This window comes from Palaemon carinicauda, chromosome 37 (genome assembly GCF_036898095.1).
Source record: "Palaemon carinicauda isolate YSFRI2023 chromosome 37, ASM3689809v2, whole genome shotgun sequence".
Taxonomy (NCBI): domain Eukaryota; kingdom Metazoa; phylum Arthropoda; class Malacostraca; order Decapoda; family Palaemonidae; genus Palaemon; species Palaemon carinicauda.
In genome coordinates this window covers 21,537,765-21,558,136 of record NC_090761.1, presented here as the reverse complement: position 1 = coordinate 21,558,136, position 20,372 = coordinate 21,537,765, and the positions used below count along the sequence as shown (strand labels likewise).

The window sequence follows — 20,372 nt, the reverse complement described above, 5'->3', positions numbered from 1 at the left end:
CTCGCACACTTGCGATATACAGGAGAAGGGTCAGCCATTTTGAACAATCAGAGAAAATCCAAGTCAAAACCAAATTCATCAACAATAAACACCAGCCAAAAAAAGGGTTTCAAGAGTTTAATTGAAGAAACACACCAACACAGCGAAAGCCAATAAACAACCAAAGTAAAGTACTTCACCAATTCGGTCGAAAACTCGAGGTCATAAAGCGAGCGGAACCAACTTGTCGATAAGACCAACAGAGAAGAACTGGAGATATTGACAAGTATATGCGGTATCTGGCCGATAGTCGGCGCTGGTGGGCACACCCGCAACCTTCACGGCGATCGCTCGCGAGTTTTTGGAATCTGTCGAGCCGTCGGAGACGTCAGCTATTATATATTCACCGGCTAAGATTAATATTTAAAAACATAACTTCATATACACTTAATAAAATCTTTTTAAAAATTTCTTTGCAAGAAACTACAGAAATAGGAGGCACTGTATAAAAGAATGAAGAATTGAAGATTGAATTAATATAGTTGTGATAAACGTACACTGCAGATTGACAAATAACTATTTGGTGGGAGAGTTTTAACATCTTTCATAATCAGCCTGAGTCAAAAAGACCTATAGTATAGCTGATATAAGAAACAAAAGTTCCAGAAATAATTAAAAAACACTTACCCTAGAAAATCTATGGCCTCAGTGAAATTGTAACGTTGTTTGAGGTAATGAACATAGACTTGAACAGCTTGTGCCCTTGACTGCATTTCCTAAAATCAAAGAATTCAGGCATACTTATTATATGATATGAAGAATATTTATTAAAGCAATACAATATCCAAGTTGCTCATAATTTAACCACACCCACAATATTCGAAACTGATACTTGATTTACATGAAGACATGGACAGAGAAAAAATGTGATAGACTGTGAATGTGCATAATATGGACCTACACCATACGACACAATGAAATCATGACATATCATATTGTGCAAACTCCAGACAAAAATAAAATATTTTATATGTACAACATGGAACACCAAATAGTTTATAATTCGCAATTTCCAATAGGGAGCTAAAATATAAAACTAAACGTCTGAGGCTTCAATTAGCTATCAAAGTTATCATATAAAATGTGACAACACTGATGAAAATGACAAATTCGAAGATAATTTGTATTTTTCCTAACCATACAAACCTTAGCTATTTACATTGGGTTTACCTTTTAGCGCAGCTGAAATGACGAGCCAATTACCCCCCGCGCTAGTTAGCGGGGGGTAGGGGAAGGGTAGCTTGCTACCCCCCCCCCCCCCCACACAAACACACACACACCGGTGAATTGCTTCACTTCACTTAGAGGTAGGACTTGACTTGGGGGTCAGGGATGGCAGGCACATATGTGTAAATAGCTAAGGTTTGTATGGTTAGGAAAAATACAAATTATCTTCGAATTTGTCATTTGTTCCGTAACTGAAATACAAACCACGCTATTTACATTGGGTGACTTACCCCTTAGGAAGGGTGGAAAGTCCCCAGCCTTACTGACTTCGGCTTGCCCAGGGGCTCAATCCCTCAGTGAGCAGCACTAGAGAAAAGGAGCCCCTGTACCTCACAAGTTCCTAGCATCGCTAGGAACGAGTGGCCTACATAAGCAGTGTGTGAAGGAGAGAGTGACTCGTCCTATGAAGTTGACCTTGACACCTTTAGATAGGAATCTAGGATAGGACGTTCCCAATACCACCTCATCAGGGTATGGGGGACGCAACAGTATTAAGCTTAATACTAGGAGCACAAAGAAGCATGGGTTACCTGCAGAGGTCGAGGTCAGCTATGCGAGGACCAGGATGCTGCTCCCCAAGAGAGGGGAGAATGAAGAAAGAAGTAAGGGTCAGACATACTCTTTCATTCACGCAGACTAAGACCGGGTAACAACGCCCTCAACCTACTGCTACTTGTCCAAAAAGGAGCCTGAGGTTAGACCAGCTGTTGTGCAGCCACCACAGGGCCGATAGAAAACGTATCGAGGCTCCTGCGGGTCACGTCTTGCAGGTAGTGGGCTGTGAAGGTCGTCTGACGCTTCCAGACCCCAGCTTGAAGTACCTGCGTCACAGAGAAGTTTCTCTTGAAGGCCAGGGATGTAGCAACACCCCTGACATCGTGTGCCCGAGGGCGACGTGACGGAGGAGGGTCTGGATTCAAGGCATGGTGGATAACCCTTTGAATCCAAGCTGAGATGGTGTTCCTGGTGACCCTCCTCTTAGTCCTGCCTGTGCTCACAAACAAAGCTCGCACTTGAGGACGGACTGCAGCCGTTCTCTTCAAGTAGTGCCTCAGACACCTCACTGGACATAGTAGCAGCTGGTCTGGGTCGCTTGTTACAGAACGGAGACTCGCGATCCTGAAAGAGTCGAAGCGAGGATCCGGCACTCCAGGATTCTAAGTCTTGGCAACAAACTCAGGGACGAACCTGAACGTTACCTCCCCCCATCCCCTTGAATGGGCGATGTCGTACGAGAGACCATGAAGTTCACTAACCAGCTTGGCCGAAGCCAAAGCGAGTAGGAAAGCCATCTTCCAAGACAGGTGGCGATTGGAGGCCTGGCGTAATGGTTCGAAGGGAGGTCTCTTAAGAGACCTGAGGACTCGAACCACGTTCCAAGGAGGAGGTCTCACTTCCGACTGGGGGCAGGTAAGCTCATAGCTACGTATGAGTAAAGAGAGTTCTAGCGAGGAAGAAATATCCACGCCCTTTAGCCTGAAGGCCAAGCTTAAGGCTGAGCGATAGCCTTTCACTGCCGAGACAGAAAGGCGCATTTCTTCCCGCAGATAAACAAGGAAGTCCGCTATTGCTGGAATAGTGGCATCGAGTGGAGAGATACCCCTCCCACGACACCAACCACAAAAGACTCTCCACTTTGCTTGGTAGACTCCCTCAGAGGACCTTTGCAGGTGCCGAGACATTCTCTCCGTAACCTGTTGCGAAAAGCCTCTCTCCGCGAGGAGACGCTGGATAGTCTCCAGGCGTGAAGCCGAAGCGAGGCCACGGCCTTGTGAGGGACGCCGGAGTGGGGTTGTCTGAGAAGCTCGTGTCGTGGAGGAAGTTCCCTCGGGAGCTCCGTCAGGAGCTGCAGAAGGTCCGGGAACCATTCCGCGTGATGTCATAGCGGAGCTACCAGAGTCATCGAACAGTTGATCGATAGTCTGGTCCTGTTGAGCACCCTTCTCATCAGACAGAACGGTGGGAAGGCGTACACGTCGATGTTGTCCCACCATTGCTGGAAAGCATCTTGCCAGAGTGCCTTGGGGTCCGGGACTGGGGAGCAGTACAGGAGCAGCTTGAAGTTCAACGCTGTCGCGAACAAGTCCACAGTCGGGGAACCCCACAAAGTCAGGACTTTGTTGGCTATCTGAGGATCCAAAGACCACTCGGTACTCACTATCTGCGAGGCCCTGCTCAGACTGTCGGCGAGCACATTCCTCTTGCCAAGAATGAAGCGGGCTGATAGTGTTATCGAGTGGATTTCGGTCCACCTCAGAATCTCTACTGCAAGATGGGATAGCTGCTGCGAAAAAGTGCCTCCCTGCTTGTTGATATAAGCCACTACCGTGGTGTTGTCGCTCATCACCACCACGGAGTGACCCGCCAGGGACCGTTGGAACTGCTGAAGAGCCAGAAAGACGGCCTTCAATTCTAGCAGGTTGATGTGTAGGCACTTTTCTGATTCTGACCAAAGGCCTGAGGCCCTCTGGTTCAGAACGTGCGCCCCCCACCCTTCTTTTGACGCGTCCGAAAACAGAGTCAATTCCGGGGGGAGGACGAGAAGACTCACTCCCTTCCGCAGGTTCTCGTCGACCAGCCACCACCGCAAGTACGTCTGTTCCAAAGACCCCATTGGGATCAGAAAGTCCGGAGAATCAGATCCTTGATTCCACCGGGACTTGAGCCGCCACTGTAGGGATCTCATCCTGAGGCGGCTGTTTGGAACCAGACGAGCCAGGGTGGATAGGTGACCTAAGAGACGCAACCACGACTGGGCGGGGAGCTCTTCTCGCCTGAGGAAGGGTTCCGCCACCCTCCTCAGCCTTGCTATCCGGTCGTCTGATGGAAAGGCTTTGTGGAGATTGGTGTCTATTAGCATGCCTAGATAAACCAGTCGTTGGGACGGCTGCAGAGAGGACTTCTCGAGGTTTACCACGATCCCCAGATCCTGGCAAAGATCCAGAAGCCTGTCTCGGTGCCGAAGAAGGGTCGACTCCGAGTCTGCTAGGATCAGCCAATCGTCCAGATAACGAAGGAGACGAATGCCGTTCCTGTGCGCCCAAGATGAAATCAGGGTGAACACTGGTGAACACCTGAGGAGCTGTGGAGAGACCGAAACACAGCACCTTGAACTGGTAGATCTTGTCGTCTAGGCAGAATCTCAGGTACTTCCTGGAAGACGGATGGATTGGGATCTGGAAGTACGCGTCCTTTAAATCCAGTGTGCACATGAAGTCTTGTGGTCTCACCGCAAGTCTGACCGTGTCTGCTGTCTCCATGCTGAACCGGGTTTGCTTGACAAACCCGTTCAGAGCTGAGAGGTCGATGACAGGTCTCCAGCCTCCAGACGCCTTCTTTACAAGAAAGAGTCGACTGAAGAAGCCTGGGGAGCCGTTGACGACCTCCTGGAGAGCACCCTTCTCGAGCATGGTCTCGACTTCGGCCCGAAGAGCCAGCCCCTTTGCCGACCCCGTGGCATAGGAGCCCAACAACACTGGATTCGCTGTCAGGGGAGGTTGAGATGTTGTGAACGGGACGCGATAGCCTTGGCCGATCACTGAGACCGTCCAAGCATCGGCCCCGTGTTGCTGACACCTGCGGACGCAACGCTGAAGGCATCCCCCCGCAGGTGGACACGCAGGGGGACTGCCACCCCTAGGGATTGCGGCCGTGGCCGCTACCCCTAGGAGTCTTGCCTCCCCTGGAGGACTTACCGCCCCTCTTGACCTTGGCTGGAGAGGGCTGGGGCTTAGACACCACCTTCTTAACTGCCGGTGCCTGCTTCGGAGCCTTACGAGGCTGCTGCTGCTGTTGCGGCGGAGCTGGAGGCTTATAGGGCCGAGCTGTAAGGGCCCTATGGAGGAGGGAGTCCGTGCTGGATTTCCTCCACCTCTCAGCCGTTTGCTCCATGTCCTGAGGCTCAAACTGGTTCTCCCCCAGAAGGGAAGCATGTCTGAGCCTACACACATCCACGGCAGGGACCTTCGGATGGAATCTCTCGGTCACAGCATCGCGCCGCTTCAACACCGAGTTGCCCACAGGGTGGTAACCTGGTGCGCCAAAAACTCGATGGAGCGGGTGCCCGAGAGTAAGGAGGTCTCCAGGGCCTTCCTATTGGTCTCCTTGGACAAGTCCTCAGAGCGCAATAGGATGCCCAGAGTTCCTAGCCAAAAGTCCAGCCACGAAGTGGCCTGCATGGCACACTTCGCAACCTTTTCATGGCTAAGGATCTCTGCCGCCGAGAACGACCCCTGCCGGGCAGAGAGCTTCTCAAGGGGAACTCCCTTCGCCAGCTCCTCCACGGAGTGATGGAGAGGAAGAGCAAGGCTGGACTCACCCAAGATCTCAAAATACCTCCTCTGCTGAAGACGAGGAGGAGGGATGAGCTTGTTCCCGGCAGAGGAACGACTGGAGGAGGCAAGAACCGCGAGCCGAGCATTGGCCCTAGCTCTGGCACTCTTCAGACCCCGAGACCAGGGCAGAGCCGCACTGGACTTAGGGGCCTTCCGAACGTCAAACACTTCGTCCAAGATAGTGTCCTTGCCTTCACGGGGGGCGATCACGGGGTCCATAAGCCCATTAAGTTGCCTTATCAGGCTCAGGACCTGCCAGAAGGCATGTTCGGATTCCTGCTAATCTCCTCCTTGCGGGCTGGCAGCTAAGTCTCCTGTCCCCGGAATCTCTTCCTGGGGTGAAGCGTGGACGTTCCCCCGGGGAGCCGCGGGTTCCTGGCGAATCCTCGAAGATGATTTCGGGACGGTCTTGGAGTCCTTGGATTCCCTCCTGGGAGGGATACAGGATCCCAACAAAGAGGTTCGAGGAGCCCCTTCCTCACGAGACGACTCTCCTCCATGAAGCGAAGTCTCCCCCCTTGGTGCCGAGGGGAAGACTACCGCTTCACTGGACTCACCCGAGGATGGAAAAGCCTCGTCCACGGGAGAAGGAGAAAACGCTCGAGCAGGAGAAGGGGGCTTCGCGACAGACCTCTTGGGAACCAACTTCGCCCTGGGGGAAGTCACCACGAAGTCCACTCCTCTCTTTCTCTTCAGCGTAGGAGAGGCCACCGTTGGTTTGTTGCCCTGATCGGCGAGTGCTGGTTTCATTACCCTCACTAACGCCCGCATCAGAGGACCAAACCAAGTCTGTTGCTCCACGGACACAGAGTCCGAAATCCTCGCTGGAGGGAAAGGGATCGGGCGATCCTTCGGAGTGGACACCACAGTACCTGCCTGAAAAGAAGGGGGGGAAGAATGATGCACTAACCTCTCCGCAGTGTCTTCCCTGTCCTGCACTACAGTCCTGCGTTTGGATGGAGGCGATCCCGAGCGCTGTCTAGGAACACGCGTCCCTGCTGCTACCACTGGCTGCGAACTTCGCCGCGAACGATGGTCGCGCGAAGGCGAATGGTCGCGCGGGCGCGCAGGCGAGCGATCGCGCGGGCGCGCAGGCGAGCGGTCGCGCGGGCGCGCAGGCGAGTGGTCGCGCGGGCGCGCAGGCGAGTGGTCGCGCGGGTGCGCAGGCGAGCGATCGCGCGGGCGGGCAGTCGAGTGGGCGCGAGGGTGTACAGGTGAACGAGCGCGTGGCCGAGTCGGCGAACGAATGCGTTGGCGCGATGGCGAGGGAACGCGTTGCCGCGTGGGCGACGAAGGTCGCTGGCGACGTAGATCAGCAGGCGATCGGTGGTGAGCTGGCAAACGCTGACACGCAGGTGAGCGATGGCGCGTTGTCACATGGTGATGCGTTGGCGAACGATAGCGCGCAGGACGCGCAGGTGAGCGATGGCGCGTTGTCACATGGTGATGCGTTGGCAAGCAATAGCGCGCAGGACGCGCAGGTGAATGATCATGCGATGGCGAGCTAGCAGATGGCGAACCATGTACTTCCAGAACCTCTGGTCGGCGACGCGTTGGAGAAAGTGTGCGCGCAGGCTGTAAATCACGCGGGCGGTCCGGAGATCGCCGATAAACAGGTGATCATTGACGCGTAGGAGAACGCTGACGAACAGGCGATACTAGGATCGTCTGTGAACGCTGGCGAGCAGGTGATCGCTGGCGAGCAAGGGGGCGACGCGTGAGATCCTGTGAAGGAACAGGTGGTGCGGCGCGTTCACGAACAGGAACAGGAAGAGCGTAGGCGCGTGGGCGAACATGTGCTTTTGAAACACGCGCTGGAGAACGCGGACGATGTTGCGTAGACAGAAGATGAGGATCGCGAGAGAGCTCAGGAGACTGATGGCGCGTAGGGTGTCCAACAGGGACTGCAGGATGATTAGAGACCACAGGGGAACGCTGGCGAGCAAGAGAGAGATGATCCTCAAAAGAGCGCTGACGAACGGGAGAGCGCTGACGCTCAGAAGAGCGCCTGTGCGCTAACACTGCAGAAGGGCGAGCAGGAGAATGCTGGCGCGCTAAGCGCTCTTCAGGAACCACAGGATGTAGGATGTCCTCAGGAGAGCGCTGACGAGGAGGGCGAACATCAGGAGAGCGCCGGTGGACAGGTGAGCGCTGACGAGCAGGAGAGCATTGACGAGCAGGAGAGCGCCTGTGCGCTAACACTGCACGTGAAAGGGAAGAATCCCTTTGCCCCGAAGGGACCGTTGCCCGTCGGGTGACGAGTTCCCCAGAAGGTGAAGTTCTAGCAGGAGTAGGAGAACGGTCTGCAGAGAGGTCCAACGGAGCAGGAGCTGTAGGCTGAGTACGACGAGGAGAGTCCCCTTCGGAGGAAGATGATCCAAAAAGGCGCCTCTTAACCCCCTTATAAGGGGAAGGGAGGCCCTTGCGACGCAGGGGACGGTGAGCCTTACAGCGAAGGCGGCCACGGGGAAGATCATCAGGACCATCAGTCCTCCAAAGGGGAGTCTCAGTCAAGGCACTTCCCTTAGAGGGAAGCTGAACAGCAGAAGAGCCCGTAGGACTCACTTCCCCCTTCGAAGGATGTACGGAAGGGGGAGGAGAGCCGTCGGCACCATCATCCTCAACTGCACCTGCAGAGGATTGCCCCGCCCCGTCGGAGGCCTCTGCCACCACGACGTCGACGATAGACAGAGGGTCTACCTCTGCTACCGCCGGCGACTGCTTAACGGCGGCCCCCAACGAGACAAGGTCAATCAAGGCGACCCTGGAGGGCAAGCCCTTAAGCCCCAGGGAAGCCCAAATCTGTAAAAGATCATCATTAGACAACGAATTATCAATAACCTCCCCTGGAGGAGGAGGGGGAACGGCCCCGCTATGGGAGGCGACGCCCTCTCCCCCCACCCAAGGTCGGGAAACAGAACTAGGGCCTGCGCTACCACTCGGCCGACTCTCCTTAGGAGCCGGACGAGGGGGAGCTTCGGAGGAGGTTTGGGCGGCGAAAGAAGAGTCCCGAGAACCTTCCTCCTTCAAGGCAACCCCCGAAGGAGAACGGTCTCTCTTGGACTTCTTCTTACGCCGGCGGCCAAACCTCTCCCACTGGGAGGCAGACCACTCCCTACACTCACTACACGTTTTCCTGGTCACACCGTCGGCCCCGACACTGAGGGCAAAGGGTGTGAGGATCCATATCCAAGGCCGACATAAAGGTCCCACAAGGGCGGCCGGCAACACCAGGGCACGTACTCATAGCAAAGATAATATAAAAGGTAGTCAACTTCAAACACACACACAAGCTGTAGTAAAGAAAAAGCAGAAAAAAGATTAAAGGCTGTCAACGAGGACGATGGACAGACACGTCTGTTCATCGCCGAGCCAAAAGTGAAGTGAAGCAAGTCACCGGTGTGTGGGGGGGAGGGGTAGCAAGCTACCCTTCCCTACCCCCCGCTGACTAGCACGGGGGTAATTAACCCTCGTTAAAACTATTGGCTCGTCATTTCAGCTGCGCTAAAAGGTAAACCCAATGTAAATAGCGTGGTTTGTATTTCGGTTACGGAACAAGTGATAAATTACATGAAAACAAAGTAAAAAAGGAGACCAGAGATGAAGTAATTAAAATTTTGAAGAGTTTGACAATAAAACCAAACTGAGGAGAAGGTAAATGGATGTAACAAGCAAGTATCAAAAATATGTTTACTTGAGAATTATTTGCTACCCCCCAAAAAAAAATATGAACAAACCTGACATAAGAGAAGCTGAAAATATTTGAAAAACCCAAAGAACAAAATAACAGTGACACTACAAAATAAGCAATTATAAAAACAAAATATGAAAGACAGGAAGTTATTGAAAAAACTTCTGCACAAAAAAAGCCAAATATATTATGAAACCAAAAATTCAAGGACCAATATTCCTAATTCCAGACACATTTGCCATTAAAGAAAATACAGTAATGTAGAAATGACAGAAAAACATTAAGTATCAGGAAATGAAATTATCTCCCTTCCTGTTAGTGATTGTTTCGTGCCCCCAAAACCCATAATCTTTTAAAAATATGGCAAACTTTTGTGAAAATTTGTGCCAATCATATGTCGTCGGTGCCCACTCGTGTCCGAGTATTGGGTTCTGTCGTTAGCCATCAGCCTCCTATCTAGAGATGAAGAGGGGTGGAGGAAACGACAGAATGCCAGTAGCTGGGTATATTGTTTTGGGTGGTCGTGGCTTTGCAACGGCCACGCGCACACACTTGGCCCACACCGTTTTCACCACGGCTTGAGACATATGAGATAGGCGGCTTCTACGTTGTTGGTTGCATCAGGCTGCTGGGTTCTTGTTATGTCAAGGCCCGCCTTGTTGCCTGCCCGACAGGCATTGCCCTCTTCCGCCGGCGCTGGGAAGCTCCGCCGTTGGGGTCTTGTTTGGTTTGATTTTGGAGTTTTCCTTCTCCTAGCCTTTGCCTATCTTAAATAAAGGAGAAGGCCTATAGGGGGGTCCAGTCTTGGTCTGGTCTCTCAGAACTGGCCTTAGCGGTATGGTTGATCCTGCCAGGGTGGATAAACTACCCCACCGCCATTGCCCAGCCCATCATTGAGACACTCAAGCCCCTCTACTGCAGCAAAGTGCTGGACCATCAGAGGGGTGCCAATCATAACCACAAATAAAAAGACCAAAAACCAAAACGACATGAACATCACTCTAAGGTAATCTCATTTCATCTACAAATTGGTCACATTAGTTTGACTAACTAATATTCGATGAATAGCTCCCATGCCATCTGTATACAGAGAATGCTAGTCAACACAAGAATTAAAAATATTTTAAGTTACCGATGATAACCACAATTCAGCACCAGCCAATGTCAAGTGCTGGGAACATATTAATTAAGAAAAGATTTACCCAAATCTTCACAATTTTGGGTTTATCAAATTATTATCTTCTTAAAAATTGCAAAACTGTATACTGAATAAAATAAAAATTATATAAAACCTCATCCTCTGAGTCATTCTTATGAGATTTGATAATTTCATCAAAGTGATGTGATAAAACTACCTATTTATAATAAAAAAAACTAAAATAACAATAATAGATAATATCAAGTTATAAAACTAAAGCATCTTTTGACTTAGTTAAAACTGCATAAAATGTGAATAAAAAAGCATCATAAATTTACCTCACAATGATACTTTAATTAATGTTGAATATATACATAAAATGATATATCAATTGTTGCACTTTACTCACTTAAAAATTCTTCAAAATTTTAAATTATTATGAAAAGTGAGCAAAAGTACCCATTAAGCTTAGGAACAATATCTTGTGTGGCTTAGACATTTCTCAGACTGAAATTGTCAATTCTCTGAGTTGATATCTTTGTCATTAATCACTTCAAAACATTTTAGTTTGGGGAGTTTTGAGATGAATTACAGTATTTTATCATATACTGTTGAAATAAATGATTATTTAAACAAATCAAGTGATATAAAGGGCTAGAGACAGGAAAAGGTGGAGACGACTGACTGACAACATCCAGGGCATGGCACTTTATTAAATAAGTAGACAAATGAAATCAGACAACTGTTAATAATACAAACAGCCTGCATAAATACAGAATTGCCATTATTACCAGTTACATTATATTCACATAGAATGCAGGAAGTTCATTTCCATACTTAAGGCATCAAATACTGTCCAATATAGGTCATGCTACTTGAGAAAGTATATCTCAATACTTTTCCTTCTAAGGTAACAATATTAGATTTTTTGTTTATGCCCTGCACTTACTGTTTTAACATAAAATATTGACTAGTGTGCATAATCACTTCAACTCACCTTAATGAAGATGCTTTTCTTGACCGTATTTTTCAAATGCAAAACAGTAACCAGAATTGCACTGCTATCCATAACAGCCAGCGAAGAATCAATTAATGCCAACTTGTCCTCAAGACTTCTATAACTTTCTAGAGAAAAGGGTTGCCCAAGTATGATTCGACTCACCATATCATCAGGTGGCAGTGTCATACTATATCTTGAATAAGAATTCTGAGGAAAAGGGAGGTTTTAAGTTAACAAAGAGTAAATCATTCAAACACAAGAAAAATATAGATAAAATACTAAACTCTGTGACACTCTATTTCTCAAAATATCAGCAAATTAGAATCCGAGATGGTAAGCTATCATATTTGGCCCACATATCGAACATACTTTAGTTAACAATTACGTACACTAGACCTAATTCATATCATATCTACTTAATCAGAGCCTGTGACTCGCCTAAAGTGGTAAGATTAATTGGTTTTGGAATAAAGAAGATTCTAATACCTAACAGTAAGTATCACTCGAGCATTGAGAGCCAACCCAGCATGCTATGAGAATTATTAAGTAAACCCTGTACTGAACTGGATTCTTTTAGTCAAAATATCTTCATCAGTTAACACCAACATAAAATGTTCTAAGGCTTTAGTAAGGCTCCAAGTTTCTGTGCATAAGTTAATACTGGTAAGACCATCTCATTAGATACTTTTCTTTTTAGAGGAAGTGGCAATTTAGTTTTCATAGTCTTATTTTGTTTACCCAAAGCTCTCCATCCCATATTAATCCTTCTTTTAATTTGGTCTCATGTCCTCGGGAAATACTTGCTGTCTGTCTTAAGTACGTAAATTCATTAAATTTCTAGAGGTCCAACAATAATCCTTATTAATTGTCTCTGCATTTTCAATGAACATTATTTTAGTTTTACTCCTATTCATTTTCAGTTCTAAATTTTTTATTTTTCTCTATTCAAATCTATCACTGTTGCTGTTCCTTCCATGGTTCACTAGATAGAACTATGTCATCTGCAAATCTGAAGTTGTTAAGGCATTCTCCATTAATGTTAAGTCCTGCACTTTCCCAATCTAAATTCTTAAAAACTTCTTCTAGGCATGCCATGAAAAATTTAGGAGAGATGGGGTGTCCCTGTCCAACTCCAATCTCAATCGGAATTTTCTCACTATAGGTAGTTTTAGAATTACTATACAGTACTGTACTTCCTGTACAGCTATCTTCAAATGTTCTAACTTGAAATTCATCTATTTCTTGTCTTCCAATGGCTTTCATTACTGCTGAAATGCTGACAGAATCAAGAGCTTTCTCATAGTCTATAAACGCCATACATAGTGGTTTGTCATACTCTGTTGATTTTTCCATTAGCTGGTTAATTACATGAATATGGTCAGTTGTTGAATACCAGCTTCTTAAGGACATAAGAAACTGTTTTATTTTGATGAGATGGTGGAGAGTTTCTATGAGGTCAGATGAAGTACAGAGGTTCACAACCTATTAGAAAAGTTTGGTGTATTGGGTCTAGCTACTAATGAGATACCACTCAATATGCTGCAATTGGAAGATGCCTTGGTTCAATCTGTATTCATACTACTTATAAATTAAATACTGAATATAAAGTACCCATTACTAGAAAGTTCTATATGAAGTTTAAAAATATCCAACCAACTTTACAATAACTTTACCAGCTACTAAATAGGTATCTACATGAATGGAAATTATTCCTCTTACAGAATGATTCTGAGCATAGTCTTCTCTTTTCAAAGATTAACAGTTATAAATTCATGGATAATGGGGCGATATCAAGAAACTGAAAGTACCATCATTCTAGATCAGTGGTTCCCAAACTATCTTACCTGACCGCCCCCTTTTTGCTTCCAGTAGACCCGTACGCCCCCCCCCCCCCCTCATCTCCTTTTTATTTTATATGAAATGATTCTCACATTTATTTCTTAACATTGTACAGGAAAACAGATTTCTGTTTGCATTACATTTTAATAATGAAAGCCACTCAAACAAATAATAGTACATTCCAGTAACTAAACACGAAACATTTGGTTCAAAGTGAGCGAAAAAAAGTTTGAACATTAGCAAATTGGCAAAATTGAGTTGCAATTTTAAGAATATGATATTTTAATTATAAAATAAATTTTTGAATATACTTACCCGGTGAATATATAATAGCTGCAACTCTGCGGCTCGAAAGAAAACACACTCAAAAATTCGCGAGCGATCGCTATGAAGGTTGCGGGTGTGCCCACCAGCGCCACTATCGGCCAGATACCACTCTTGCATGTAAACAAACCCTTCAACTCTTCTCGTCCCGCTGCGTCTCTATTGGGGAGGAAGGGAGGGCCTTTAATTTATATATTCACCGGGTAAGTATATTCAAATATTTATTTTATAATTAAAATATCATTTTTAAATATTTAACATAGCCGGTGAATATATAATAGCTGATTCACACCCAAGGCGGTGGGTAGAGACCAGAGTTAATTAAGTTTACAGCGTTTAAGCTAAGAGTTTTTGACAGTTATCAATATAACAAAACCAAAATATTTAGGTACCTGGTAAGGAAGTTGACTTAGACGATTACTCTGCCTTATAAGTCTGTCTTCCTCACGAAGCCCAGCGATCCTCTTAGGATGCTGAAAGACTCCCAGGAGCTGAAGTATTAAGGGCTGCAACCCATACAACAGGACCTCATCAAACCCTTAATCTGGGCGCTCTCAAGAAATGACTTTGACCACCCGCCAAATCAATCAGGATGCGAAAGGCTTCTTAACCTTCCGTACAACCCAAAAAAACAATATTAAAAACATTTCAAGAGACAGATTAAAAAGGATATTGGAATTAGGGTAATGTAGTGGTAGAACCCTCACCCACTACTGCACTCGCTGCAACGAATGGACCCAGTGTGTAGCAGTCCTCGTAAAGAGTCTGGACATCTTTTAAGTAAAATGACGCGAACACTGACTTGTTTCTCCAAGAAGTCGCGTCCATAATACTTTGCAGAGATTTATTTTGCTTGAAGGCCACGGAGGTTGCTATATCTCTAACTTCGTGCGTCTTAACCTTAAGCAAACATCGGTCTTTCTCATTCAAGTGAGAATGAGCTTCTCGTATTAAAAAAAAATCTGATAAAATATGACAAAGCATTCTTTGACATAGGCAATGAAGGTTTCTTAACTGAGCACCATAATGCCTCAATTTTACCTCGTAATGACTTAGTACGAGCTAAATCGAACTTAAGAGCTCTAACAGGACATAATACTCTTTCCAGTTCGTTGCCTACGATCTCTGATAAGCAAGGAATATCAAAAGATTTAGGCCAAGGATGAGAAGGCAGTTCATTTTTGGCCAGGAAACCAAGTTGAAGTGAACAAGTGGCTTTTTCTGTAGAAAAGCCGATGTTCTTACTGAAGGCATGAAGTTCACTGACCCTTTTAGCCGAAGCCAAGCACACTAGGAAAAGTGTCTTGAGGGTGAGATCCTTCAGGGAGGCTGAATGTAATGGCTCAAACCTGTCTGACATGAGGAACCTTAGGACCACGTCTAAGTTCCATCCAGGAGTTGCAAAACGACGTTCCTTAGAGGTCTCGAAAGACTTAAGGAGATTGTGGAGATCTTTATTGTTGGAAAGATCTAAGCCTCTATGTAGAAAGACCGAAGCCAACATGCTCCTGTAGCCCTTAATCGTGGGAGCTGAAAGGGAGTGAACCTTTCTCAGATGTAAATGAAAATCTGCGATTTGGGCTACAGAGGTACTGGACGAGGACACAGATGCTGACTTGCACCAGTCTCGAAAGACTTCCCACTTCGACTGGTATACTCTAATGGTAGAAGCTCTCCTAGCTCTTGCAATCGCACTGGCTGCCTCCTTCGAAAAGCCTCTAGCTCTTGAGAGTCTTTCGATGGTCTGAAGGAAGTCAGACGAAGAGCGGGGAGGCTTTGATGGACATTCTTTACGTGGGGCTGACATAACAGATCTACCGTTAGAGGAAGACTTCTTGGAAAGTCTACCAGCCATTGAAGTACCTCGGTGCACCACTCTCTCGCGGGCCAGAGGGTAGCAACCAACGTCAACCTTGTCCCTTCGTGAGAGGCGAACTTCTGCAGTACCTTGTTGACTATCTTGAATGGTGGGAATGCATATAAGTCCAGAAAAGACCAATCCAGTAGAAACGCGTCTATGTAGATTGCTTCTGTATCTAGGACTGGAGAGCAATAGATTGGTAACCTTTTGGTCAACGAGGAGGCAAAGAGGTCTATGGTGGGTTGACCCCAAGTAGCCCAAAGACTCTTGCCCATGTCCTTGTGGAGGGTCCATTCCGTGGGTATCACCTGACCCCTGCGACTGAGACAGTCTGCCAAGACGTTCAAGTCCTCCTGGATGAATCTCGTCAACAGGGAGATGCCTCGAATTCTTGACCATAAGAGAAGGTCCCTTGCAATCTCGAGCAGCGTGAAGGAGTGTGTGCCTCCTTGCTTGGAGATGTACGCCAAAGTTGTGGTGTTGTCTGAGTTGACCTCTACCACTTAGTTTCAAAGAAGCTTTCTAATATCATCAAGGCCAAGTGGACTGCTAATAGCTCCTCGCCGTTGATGTGCATGCTCTTCTGACTTGAGGTCCACAGACCCGAGCATTCCCAACCGTCCAGGGTTGCACCCCAACCCAAATCCGACGCGTCTGAGGACAACACGTGGTTTGGGTTCTTGACTGCTAGGGATAGTCCCTCTCTCAGACTGATATTGCTGTCCCACCATTTCAGGCATGCCTTTACTGGTTCGGAGACTGGGAATGATACCGACTCTAATGTCTTGTCCTAGTTCCAGTGAGAGGCTAGATGGAACCGGAGAGGCAGAAGGTGTAGTCTCCCTAGTGAGACAAACTGCTCCAGGGATGAGAGAGTCCCTACGAGACTCTTCCAACTCCTGACTGAATAAACGTTTCGTTTCAGCATTAGTTGGACTTCGAGCAGGGCTTGACTGTGAATCTCCATCCCCAAATATAGAATAATCTGGGATGGGATCAGTTGGGACTTTTAGGTTGACCAAAAGTCCCAACTCCCTGGCCAGACTCAACGTCCAATGTAGATCCTGCAGACAGCGAAGACTGGACGATGCTCTGAGAAGCCAGTCGTCCAAGTACAGGGAGGCTCGGATCCCCGATAGATGGAGGGATTTTGCCACATTCCTCATGAGCCTCGTAAACATGAGAGGCGCAGGACTGAGGCCAAAGCACAGGGCTCGAAACTGGTACCCCACATTCCTGTAAACAAACCTCAGAAACGGTTGGGAATCCGGGTGTATAGGAATGTGGAAGTATGCCTCCTGAAGGTCGAGAGAGACCATCCAGTCGCCTTCCATAAATGCTGTCAAGACAGCCTGGTAGACTTCATCGTGAAGTTTGTCTTAACAATGAACACATTGAGCGCACTTGCCTCTTACGTACTCCTGCAGTGAACATGGCTGCCAAATCATTGGAGCCATCCCTGAGGGACTTGTTCCTGCAGAGAACGTGGCTGTCAGATCATTGGAGCCATCCCTGAAAGCCTTGTTTATGCATGACATAATTGTACAGCAAAACTTCAAAGGCTCGAAAATAGCTCTGAAGTCGACCTGTAAAATCTTGGAGCGTCTCATGGCCAGGCGCCAGGGAGAGTCTATGAGGTTTGAGAAGTCTATCTGGGCAGAGGCAGGAACTCCCAAGCCGAGAACTTCTCTCGTGTCATATCAGACTCTCGCTCTAAAAGCCAGCTTAAAAGAAGGGAAAGCAAAGGCTGTCTCCCCCAAACTCCTCCTGGTGATAAACCAGTCGCCTAGCAAACGTAAAGCTCTCTTAGAAGAGCGAGAGAGCACTAGCTTATAAAACCACGGCTTCGAAGTAGCTAGGCCTAGTGTAAGCTCTGACGTTTAGGCGAACGAGGAGCAACAGTTACAAAAAGATCCGGACAAAGATCCTTAAAAATCAGCATGATTTATTTAAAGTCCATAGAGGGCTAAGCAGCTTTAGGCTCCTCTCCGTCTGACAGAGTCCTCAAGGGAATATCAGTAGGAGGGGGAACAGCAACTTCCTCATCTGAAGGAACCTTGTCCGACAATAGCTGAGTCTCAAGCAAGGGAGAGACCTACCGTGGTGGCAATGCTTTACAAGCAGAGTCCACACGCACTGGTGCATTAGTAGCGGACCAGGACGCAACGTCATGTAACTGCTTGACAGTCTGTGAACTGTCAACAACAACAGGTGCGTGAGGACGCACAGCGTCCACTCGAGACTGCTTTGACCGCCTAGACTGAGCAGTCAAAACAACTCTAGAATGCGGAGGTTGACGCTCAGCGTCAAAACAAGTCAACTCCGAATGTTGGCGAACGTCCTGAACGTCAACAGGAGCATCAGCAAGTGGCCTAACGTCCAAATGTGGCTGAAAATCCACACGAGACCGCATCGAGTGTGATTCTAAACAACCTGACTGACGTGACTTGGCTACGCCAACGTCAACAGGACGCACAAAGGAACGTTAGGTTGGCTGAAGGCCAGATGCTCGATGAGATAAACGGCTAGGCTCAACGGACTTATCGGCAGAATAGTCTTCCATAAGGGAGGTAAGCTTATTCTGCATGTCTTGCCGTACAACCCATTTAGGATCAACGGGAATGGTTGCGGTAAGAGACGAGGGTAACGTCTGTGACTGCAAAACCTTGCCTACAAAAAGACTCTCGGAGTCTGTGTTACGCTTTTGTTTAGGCGGCGAGCAGTCTTCCGATGACTGCATAGGGTCAGAGCTGTCCTAATAGTTAAAACCAGGATGCTGGACCTGTCCTGAAAGGACTGACTTTCGCTTAAAGGGCCTCGAAACCTTGTTCCACGGTTTCTTATGCGAAAAGCCTTCGGATGACGAGGAGAAAATCGTCTCTCTCGCCTTATGGTAGGGGTGATCTTGGTAAGATACACCTGATACCATAGAGGGAACGTCTGTTCGCTGATCAAGGCCTCTCGAACCCATAAGTCGTACGACATTACTTCTCCCCTGGGCTTGGGACGGACTAGGCGAACGACAGGCACGAACAGACGAACCCTCGGTCGCAACACTGATAACACTTTGCACAATATCACTTTATCACTACGATTTTCTGTTTTGCACTTATTTCACTGAAATCGAATTTTTTAACAATTCACATTAGGTATGAATAAAACTGATTTCTACCTGAAGCACGCAATTCTACCCTCATCAAAAGGTTGTAATTGCGAAATCAGTCGTATAATGTAAGCACATTAATACCAGCAAAAAACAGTAAACATATTTTAAGATAAAAAAATCAGTGGCTGGGGAAGAGACTAAACACTAGTTCATTCAAAACTACGTTTTCAATCTCTCACCGTACAGTGCCTTGGGACGAGAATAAAAACTAAAAACGTTTTATCCTTTCTCCCCGTACAGAGACTAGGGACGAGAGTAACTCGAGAACAACGTTACTCGCTTGGGACGAGATAAAGATCGGAACGTTCTCTATCCTCTCTCTCTCTCCGTCTCTATCTCTCTCTCTCTCTCTCTCTCTCTTGATTTCGCACCGAAGAGAAGAGCCCACTTACCTTTCGTCAATAAACAGGTTATTTGACCAAAGGAAAAAACTGAAAGGTTTTTCAATTAAAAGTTCCTTTAAAATAGTCTTTAAAACATTTAAGCTTTGAAAGAAAAAAGAACAAAACGTCAGAATCGATTTACTTTTTCTGCAAAGTGAAACCGTGATACTCTCTCTCTCTATCCTAACGATAGAGCGCAAACTGCGTAGCATAAATAAACTAAACGTTAGTTCATCTTTGAAACAGTACGAAGACTATTCAAAGAAAAAAAACTATCATAAAATATTTACTAAAAATATTTCATTTAATAAGTTTTAAATCATTAGCTCTGTAAAAGTTATTTACGATTGAAAAGGGCTCAACGTTGTTTAACTTCGGTTTCCAAGTTAGGACCGCCTACTCTCAGGAAAGGTCGCATATAAACAAATCATTAAAATTTATTTTGATGTTCATTATAAATGGAAAGCTAATCGAAGAGGCCTAATAAAGGCGGTTGAGATATAAAATATATAGAGGAAAATCTATAATTAATTTATAACGTGATAAGATAATTGCTAAAAGCCTAAAACACACTTCCGTCTAAGGGAAGGGTCGGCCATTTAAAAGTCAAAGAAAGTCCATACTCTCTCTCTTGTCATCAAAAATTAAATCTATCCAAAAACGAGTTCAAGATTTAAGATGAAGATAAAACACCTGCACTGCGAAAGCTCAAACCAAAATGAAGTACTTCACCAAATATGTTGAGAAAACTCCAGGTTCTACAGCAAGTATTGATACGTCTTGTCGTCAACGTCGACAGAGAAGAATTGAAGGGTTTGTTTACATGCAAGAGTGGTATCTGGCCGATAGTGGCGCTGGTGGGCACACCCGCAACCTTCATAGCGATCGCTCGCGAGTTTTTGAGTGTGTTTTCTGTCGAGCCGCAGAGTTGCAGCTATTATATATTCACCGGCTAAGTTAAATATTTAAAAAGATAATTTAAAAACATGGCATATAATTTTTGGAAATACTTATGAGACTAAGGAGTGACTGCTATAATTATACTTTATATGTATGTAATGACAAATGTTTGTTCTTTTAATGATTTTATTATTCTATTAAACAAGTAATTTCGAGCAGATAACTTCACGCCCCCCTTGTATCGTCCTCACGCTCCACTAGTGGGGCGCGTCCCCCAGTTTGGGAACCACTGTTCTAGATGATATAGGTTTTCAACTCTGATGTGACTATATGCATTCAGAAAGCCTTCATGTCCTACAGATGGTCTTAACCTGAAGGAATAAGGAACCTTATAGGTAGAGTGCTTATTAAACTGCCCTAGCAAACAAGCTTGATAACAAAGTACTAAATGCTTTTCAATGCACCCTTTC

The 20,372-nt window shown here is 46.6% G+C and overlaps 1 protein-coding gene across 2 annotated transcripts in view; it reads right to left on the bottom strand.

The window, feature by feature from the left end:
• Positions 1 to 20,372, bottom strand: part of LOC137629488 (spermatogenesis-defective protein 39 homolog) — a 194,352-nt gene that overhangs the window by 64,336 nt on the left and 109,644 nt on the right. For both annotated transcript variants that reach the window (XM_068360822.1, XM_068360821.1), the window contains exons 6-7: positions 11,427 to 11,636; positions 667 to 755 (exon numbers count right to left, since the gene is read on the bottom strand). In XM_068360822.1, coding sequence (XP_068216923.1) covers positions 667 to 755; positions 11,427 to 11,636 — 299 coding nt within the window. The remainder of the gene's footprint in view (positions 1 to 666; positions 756 to 11,426; positions 11,637 to 20,372) is intronic.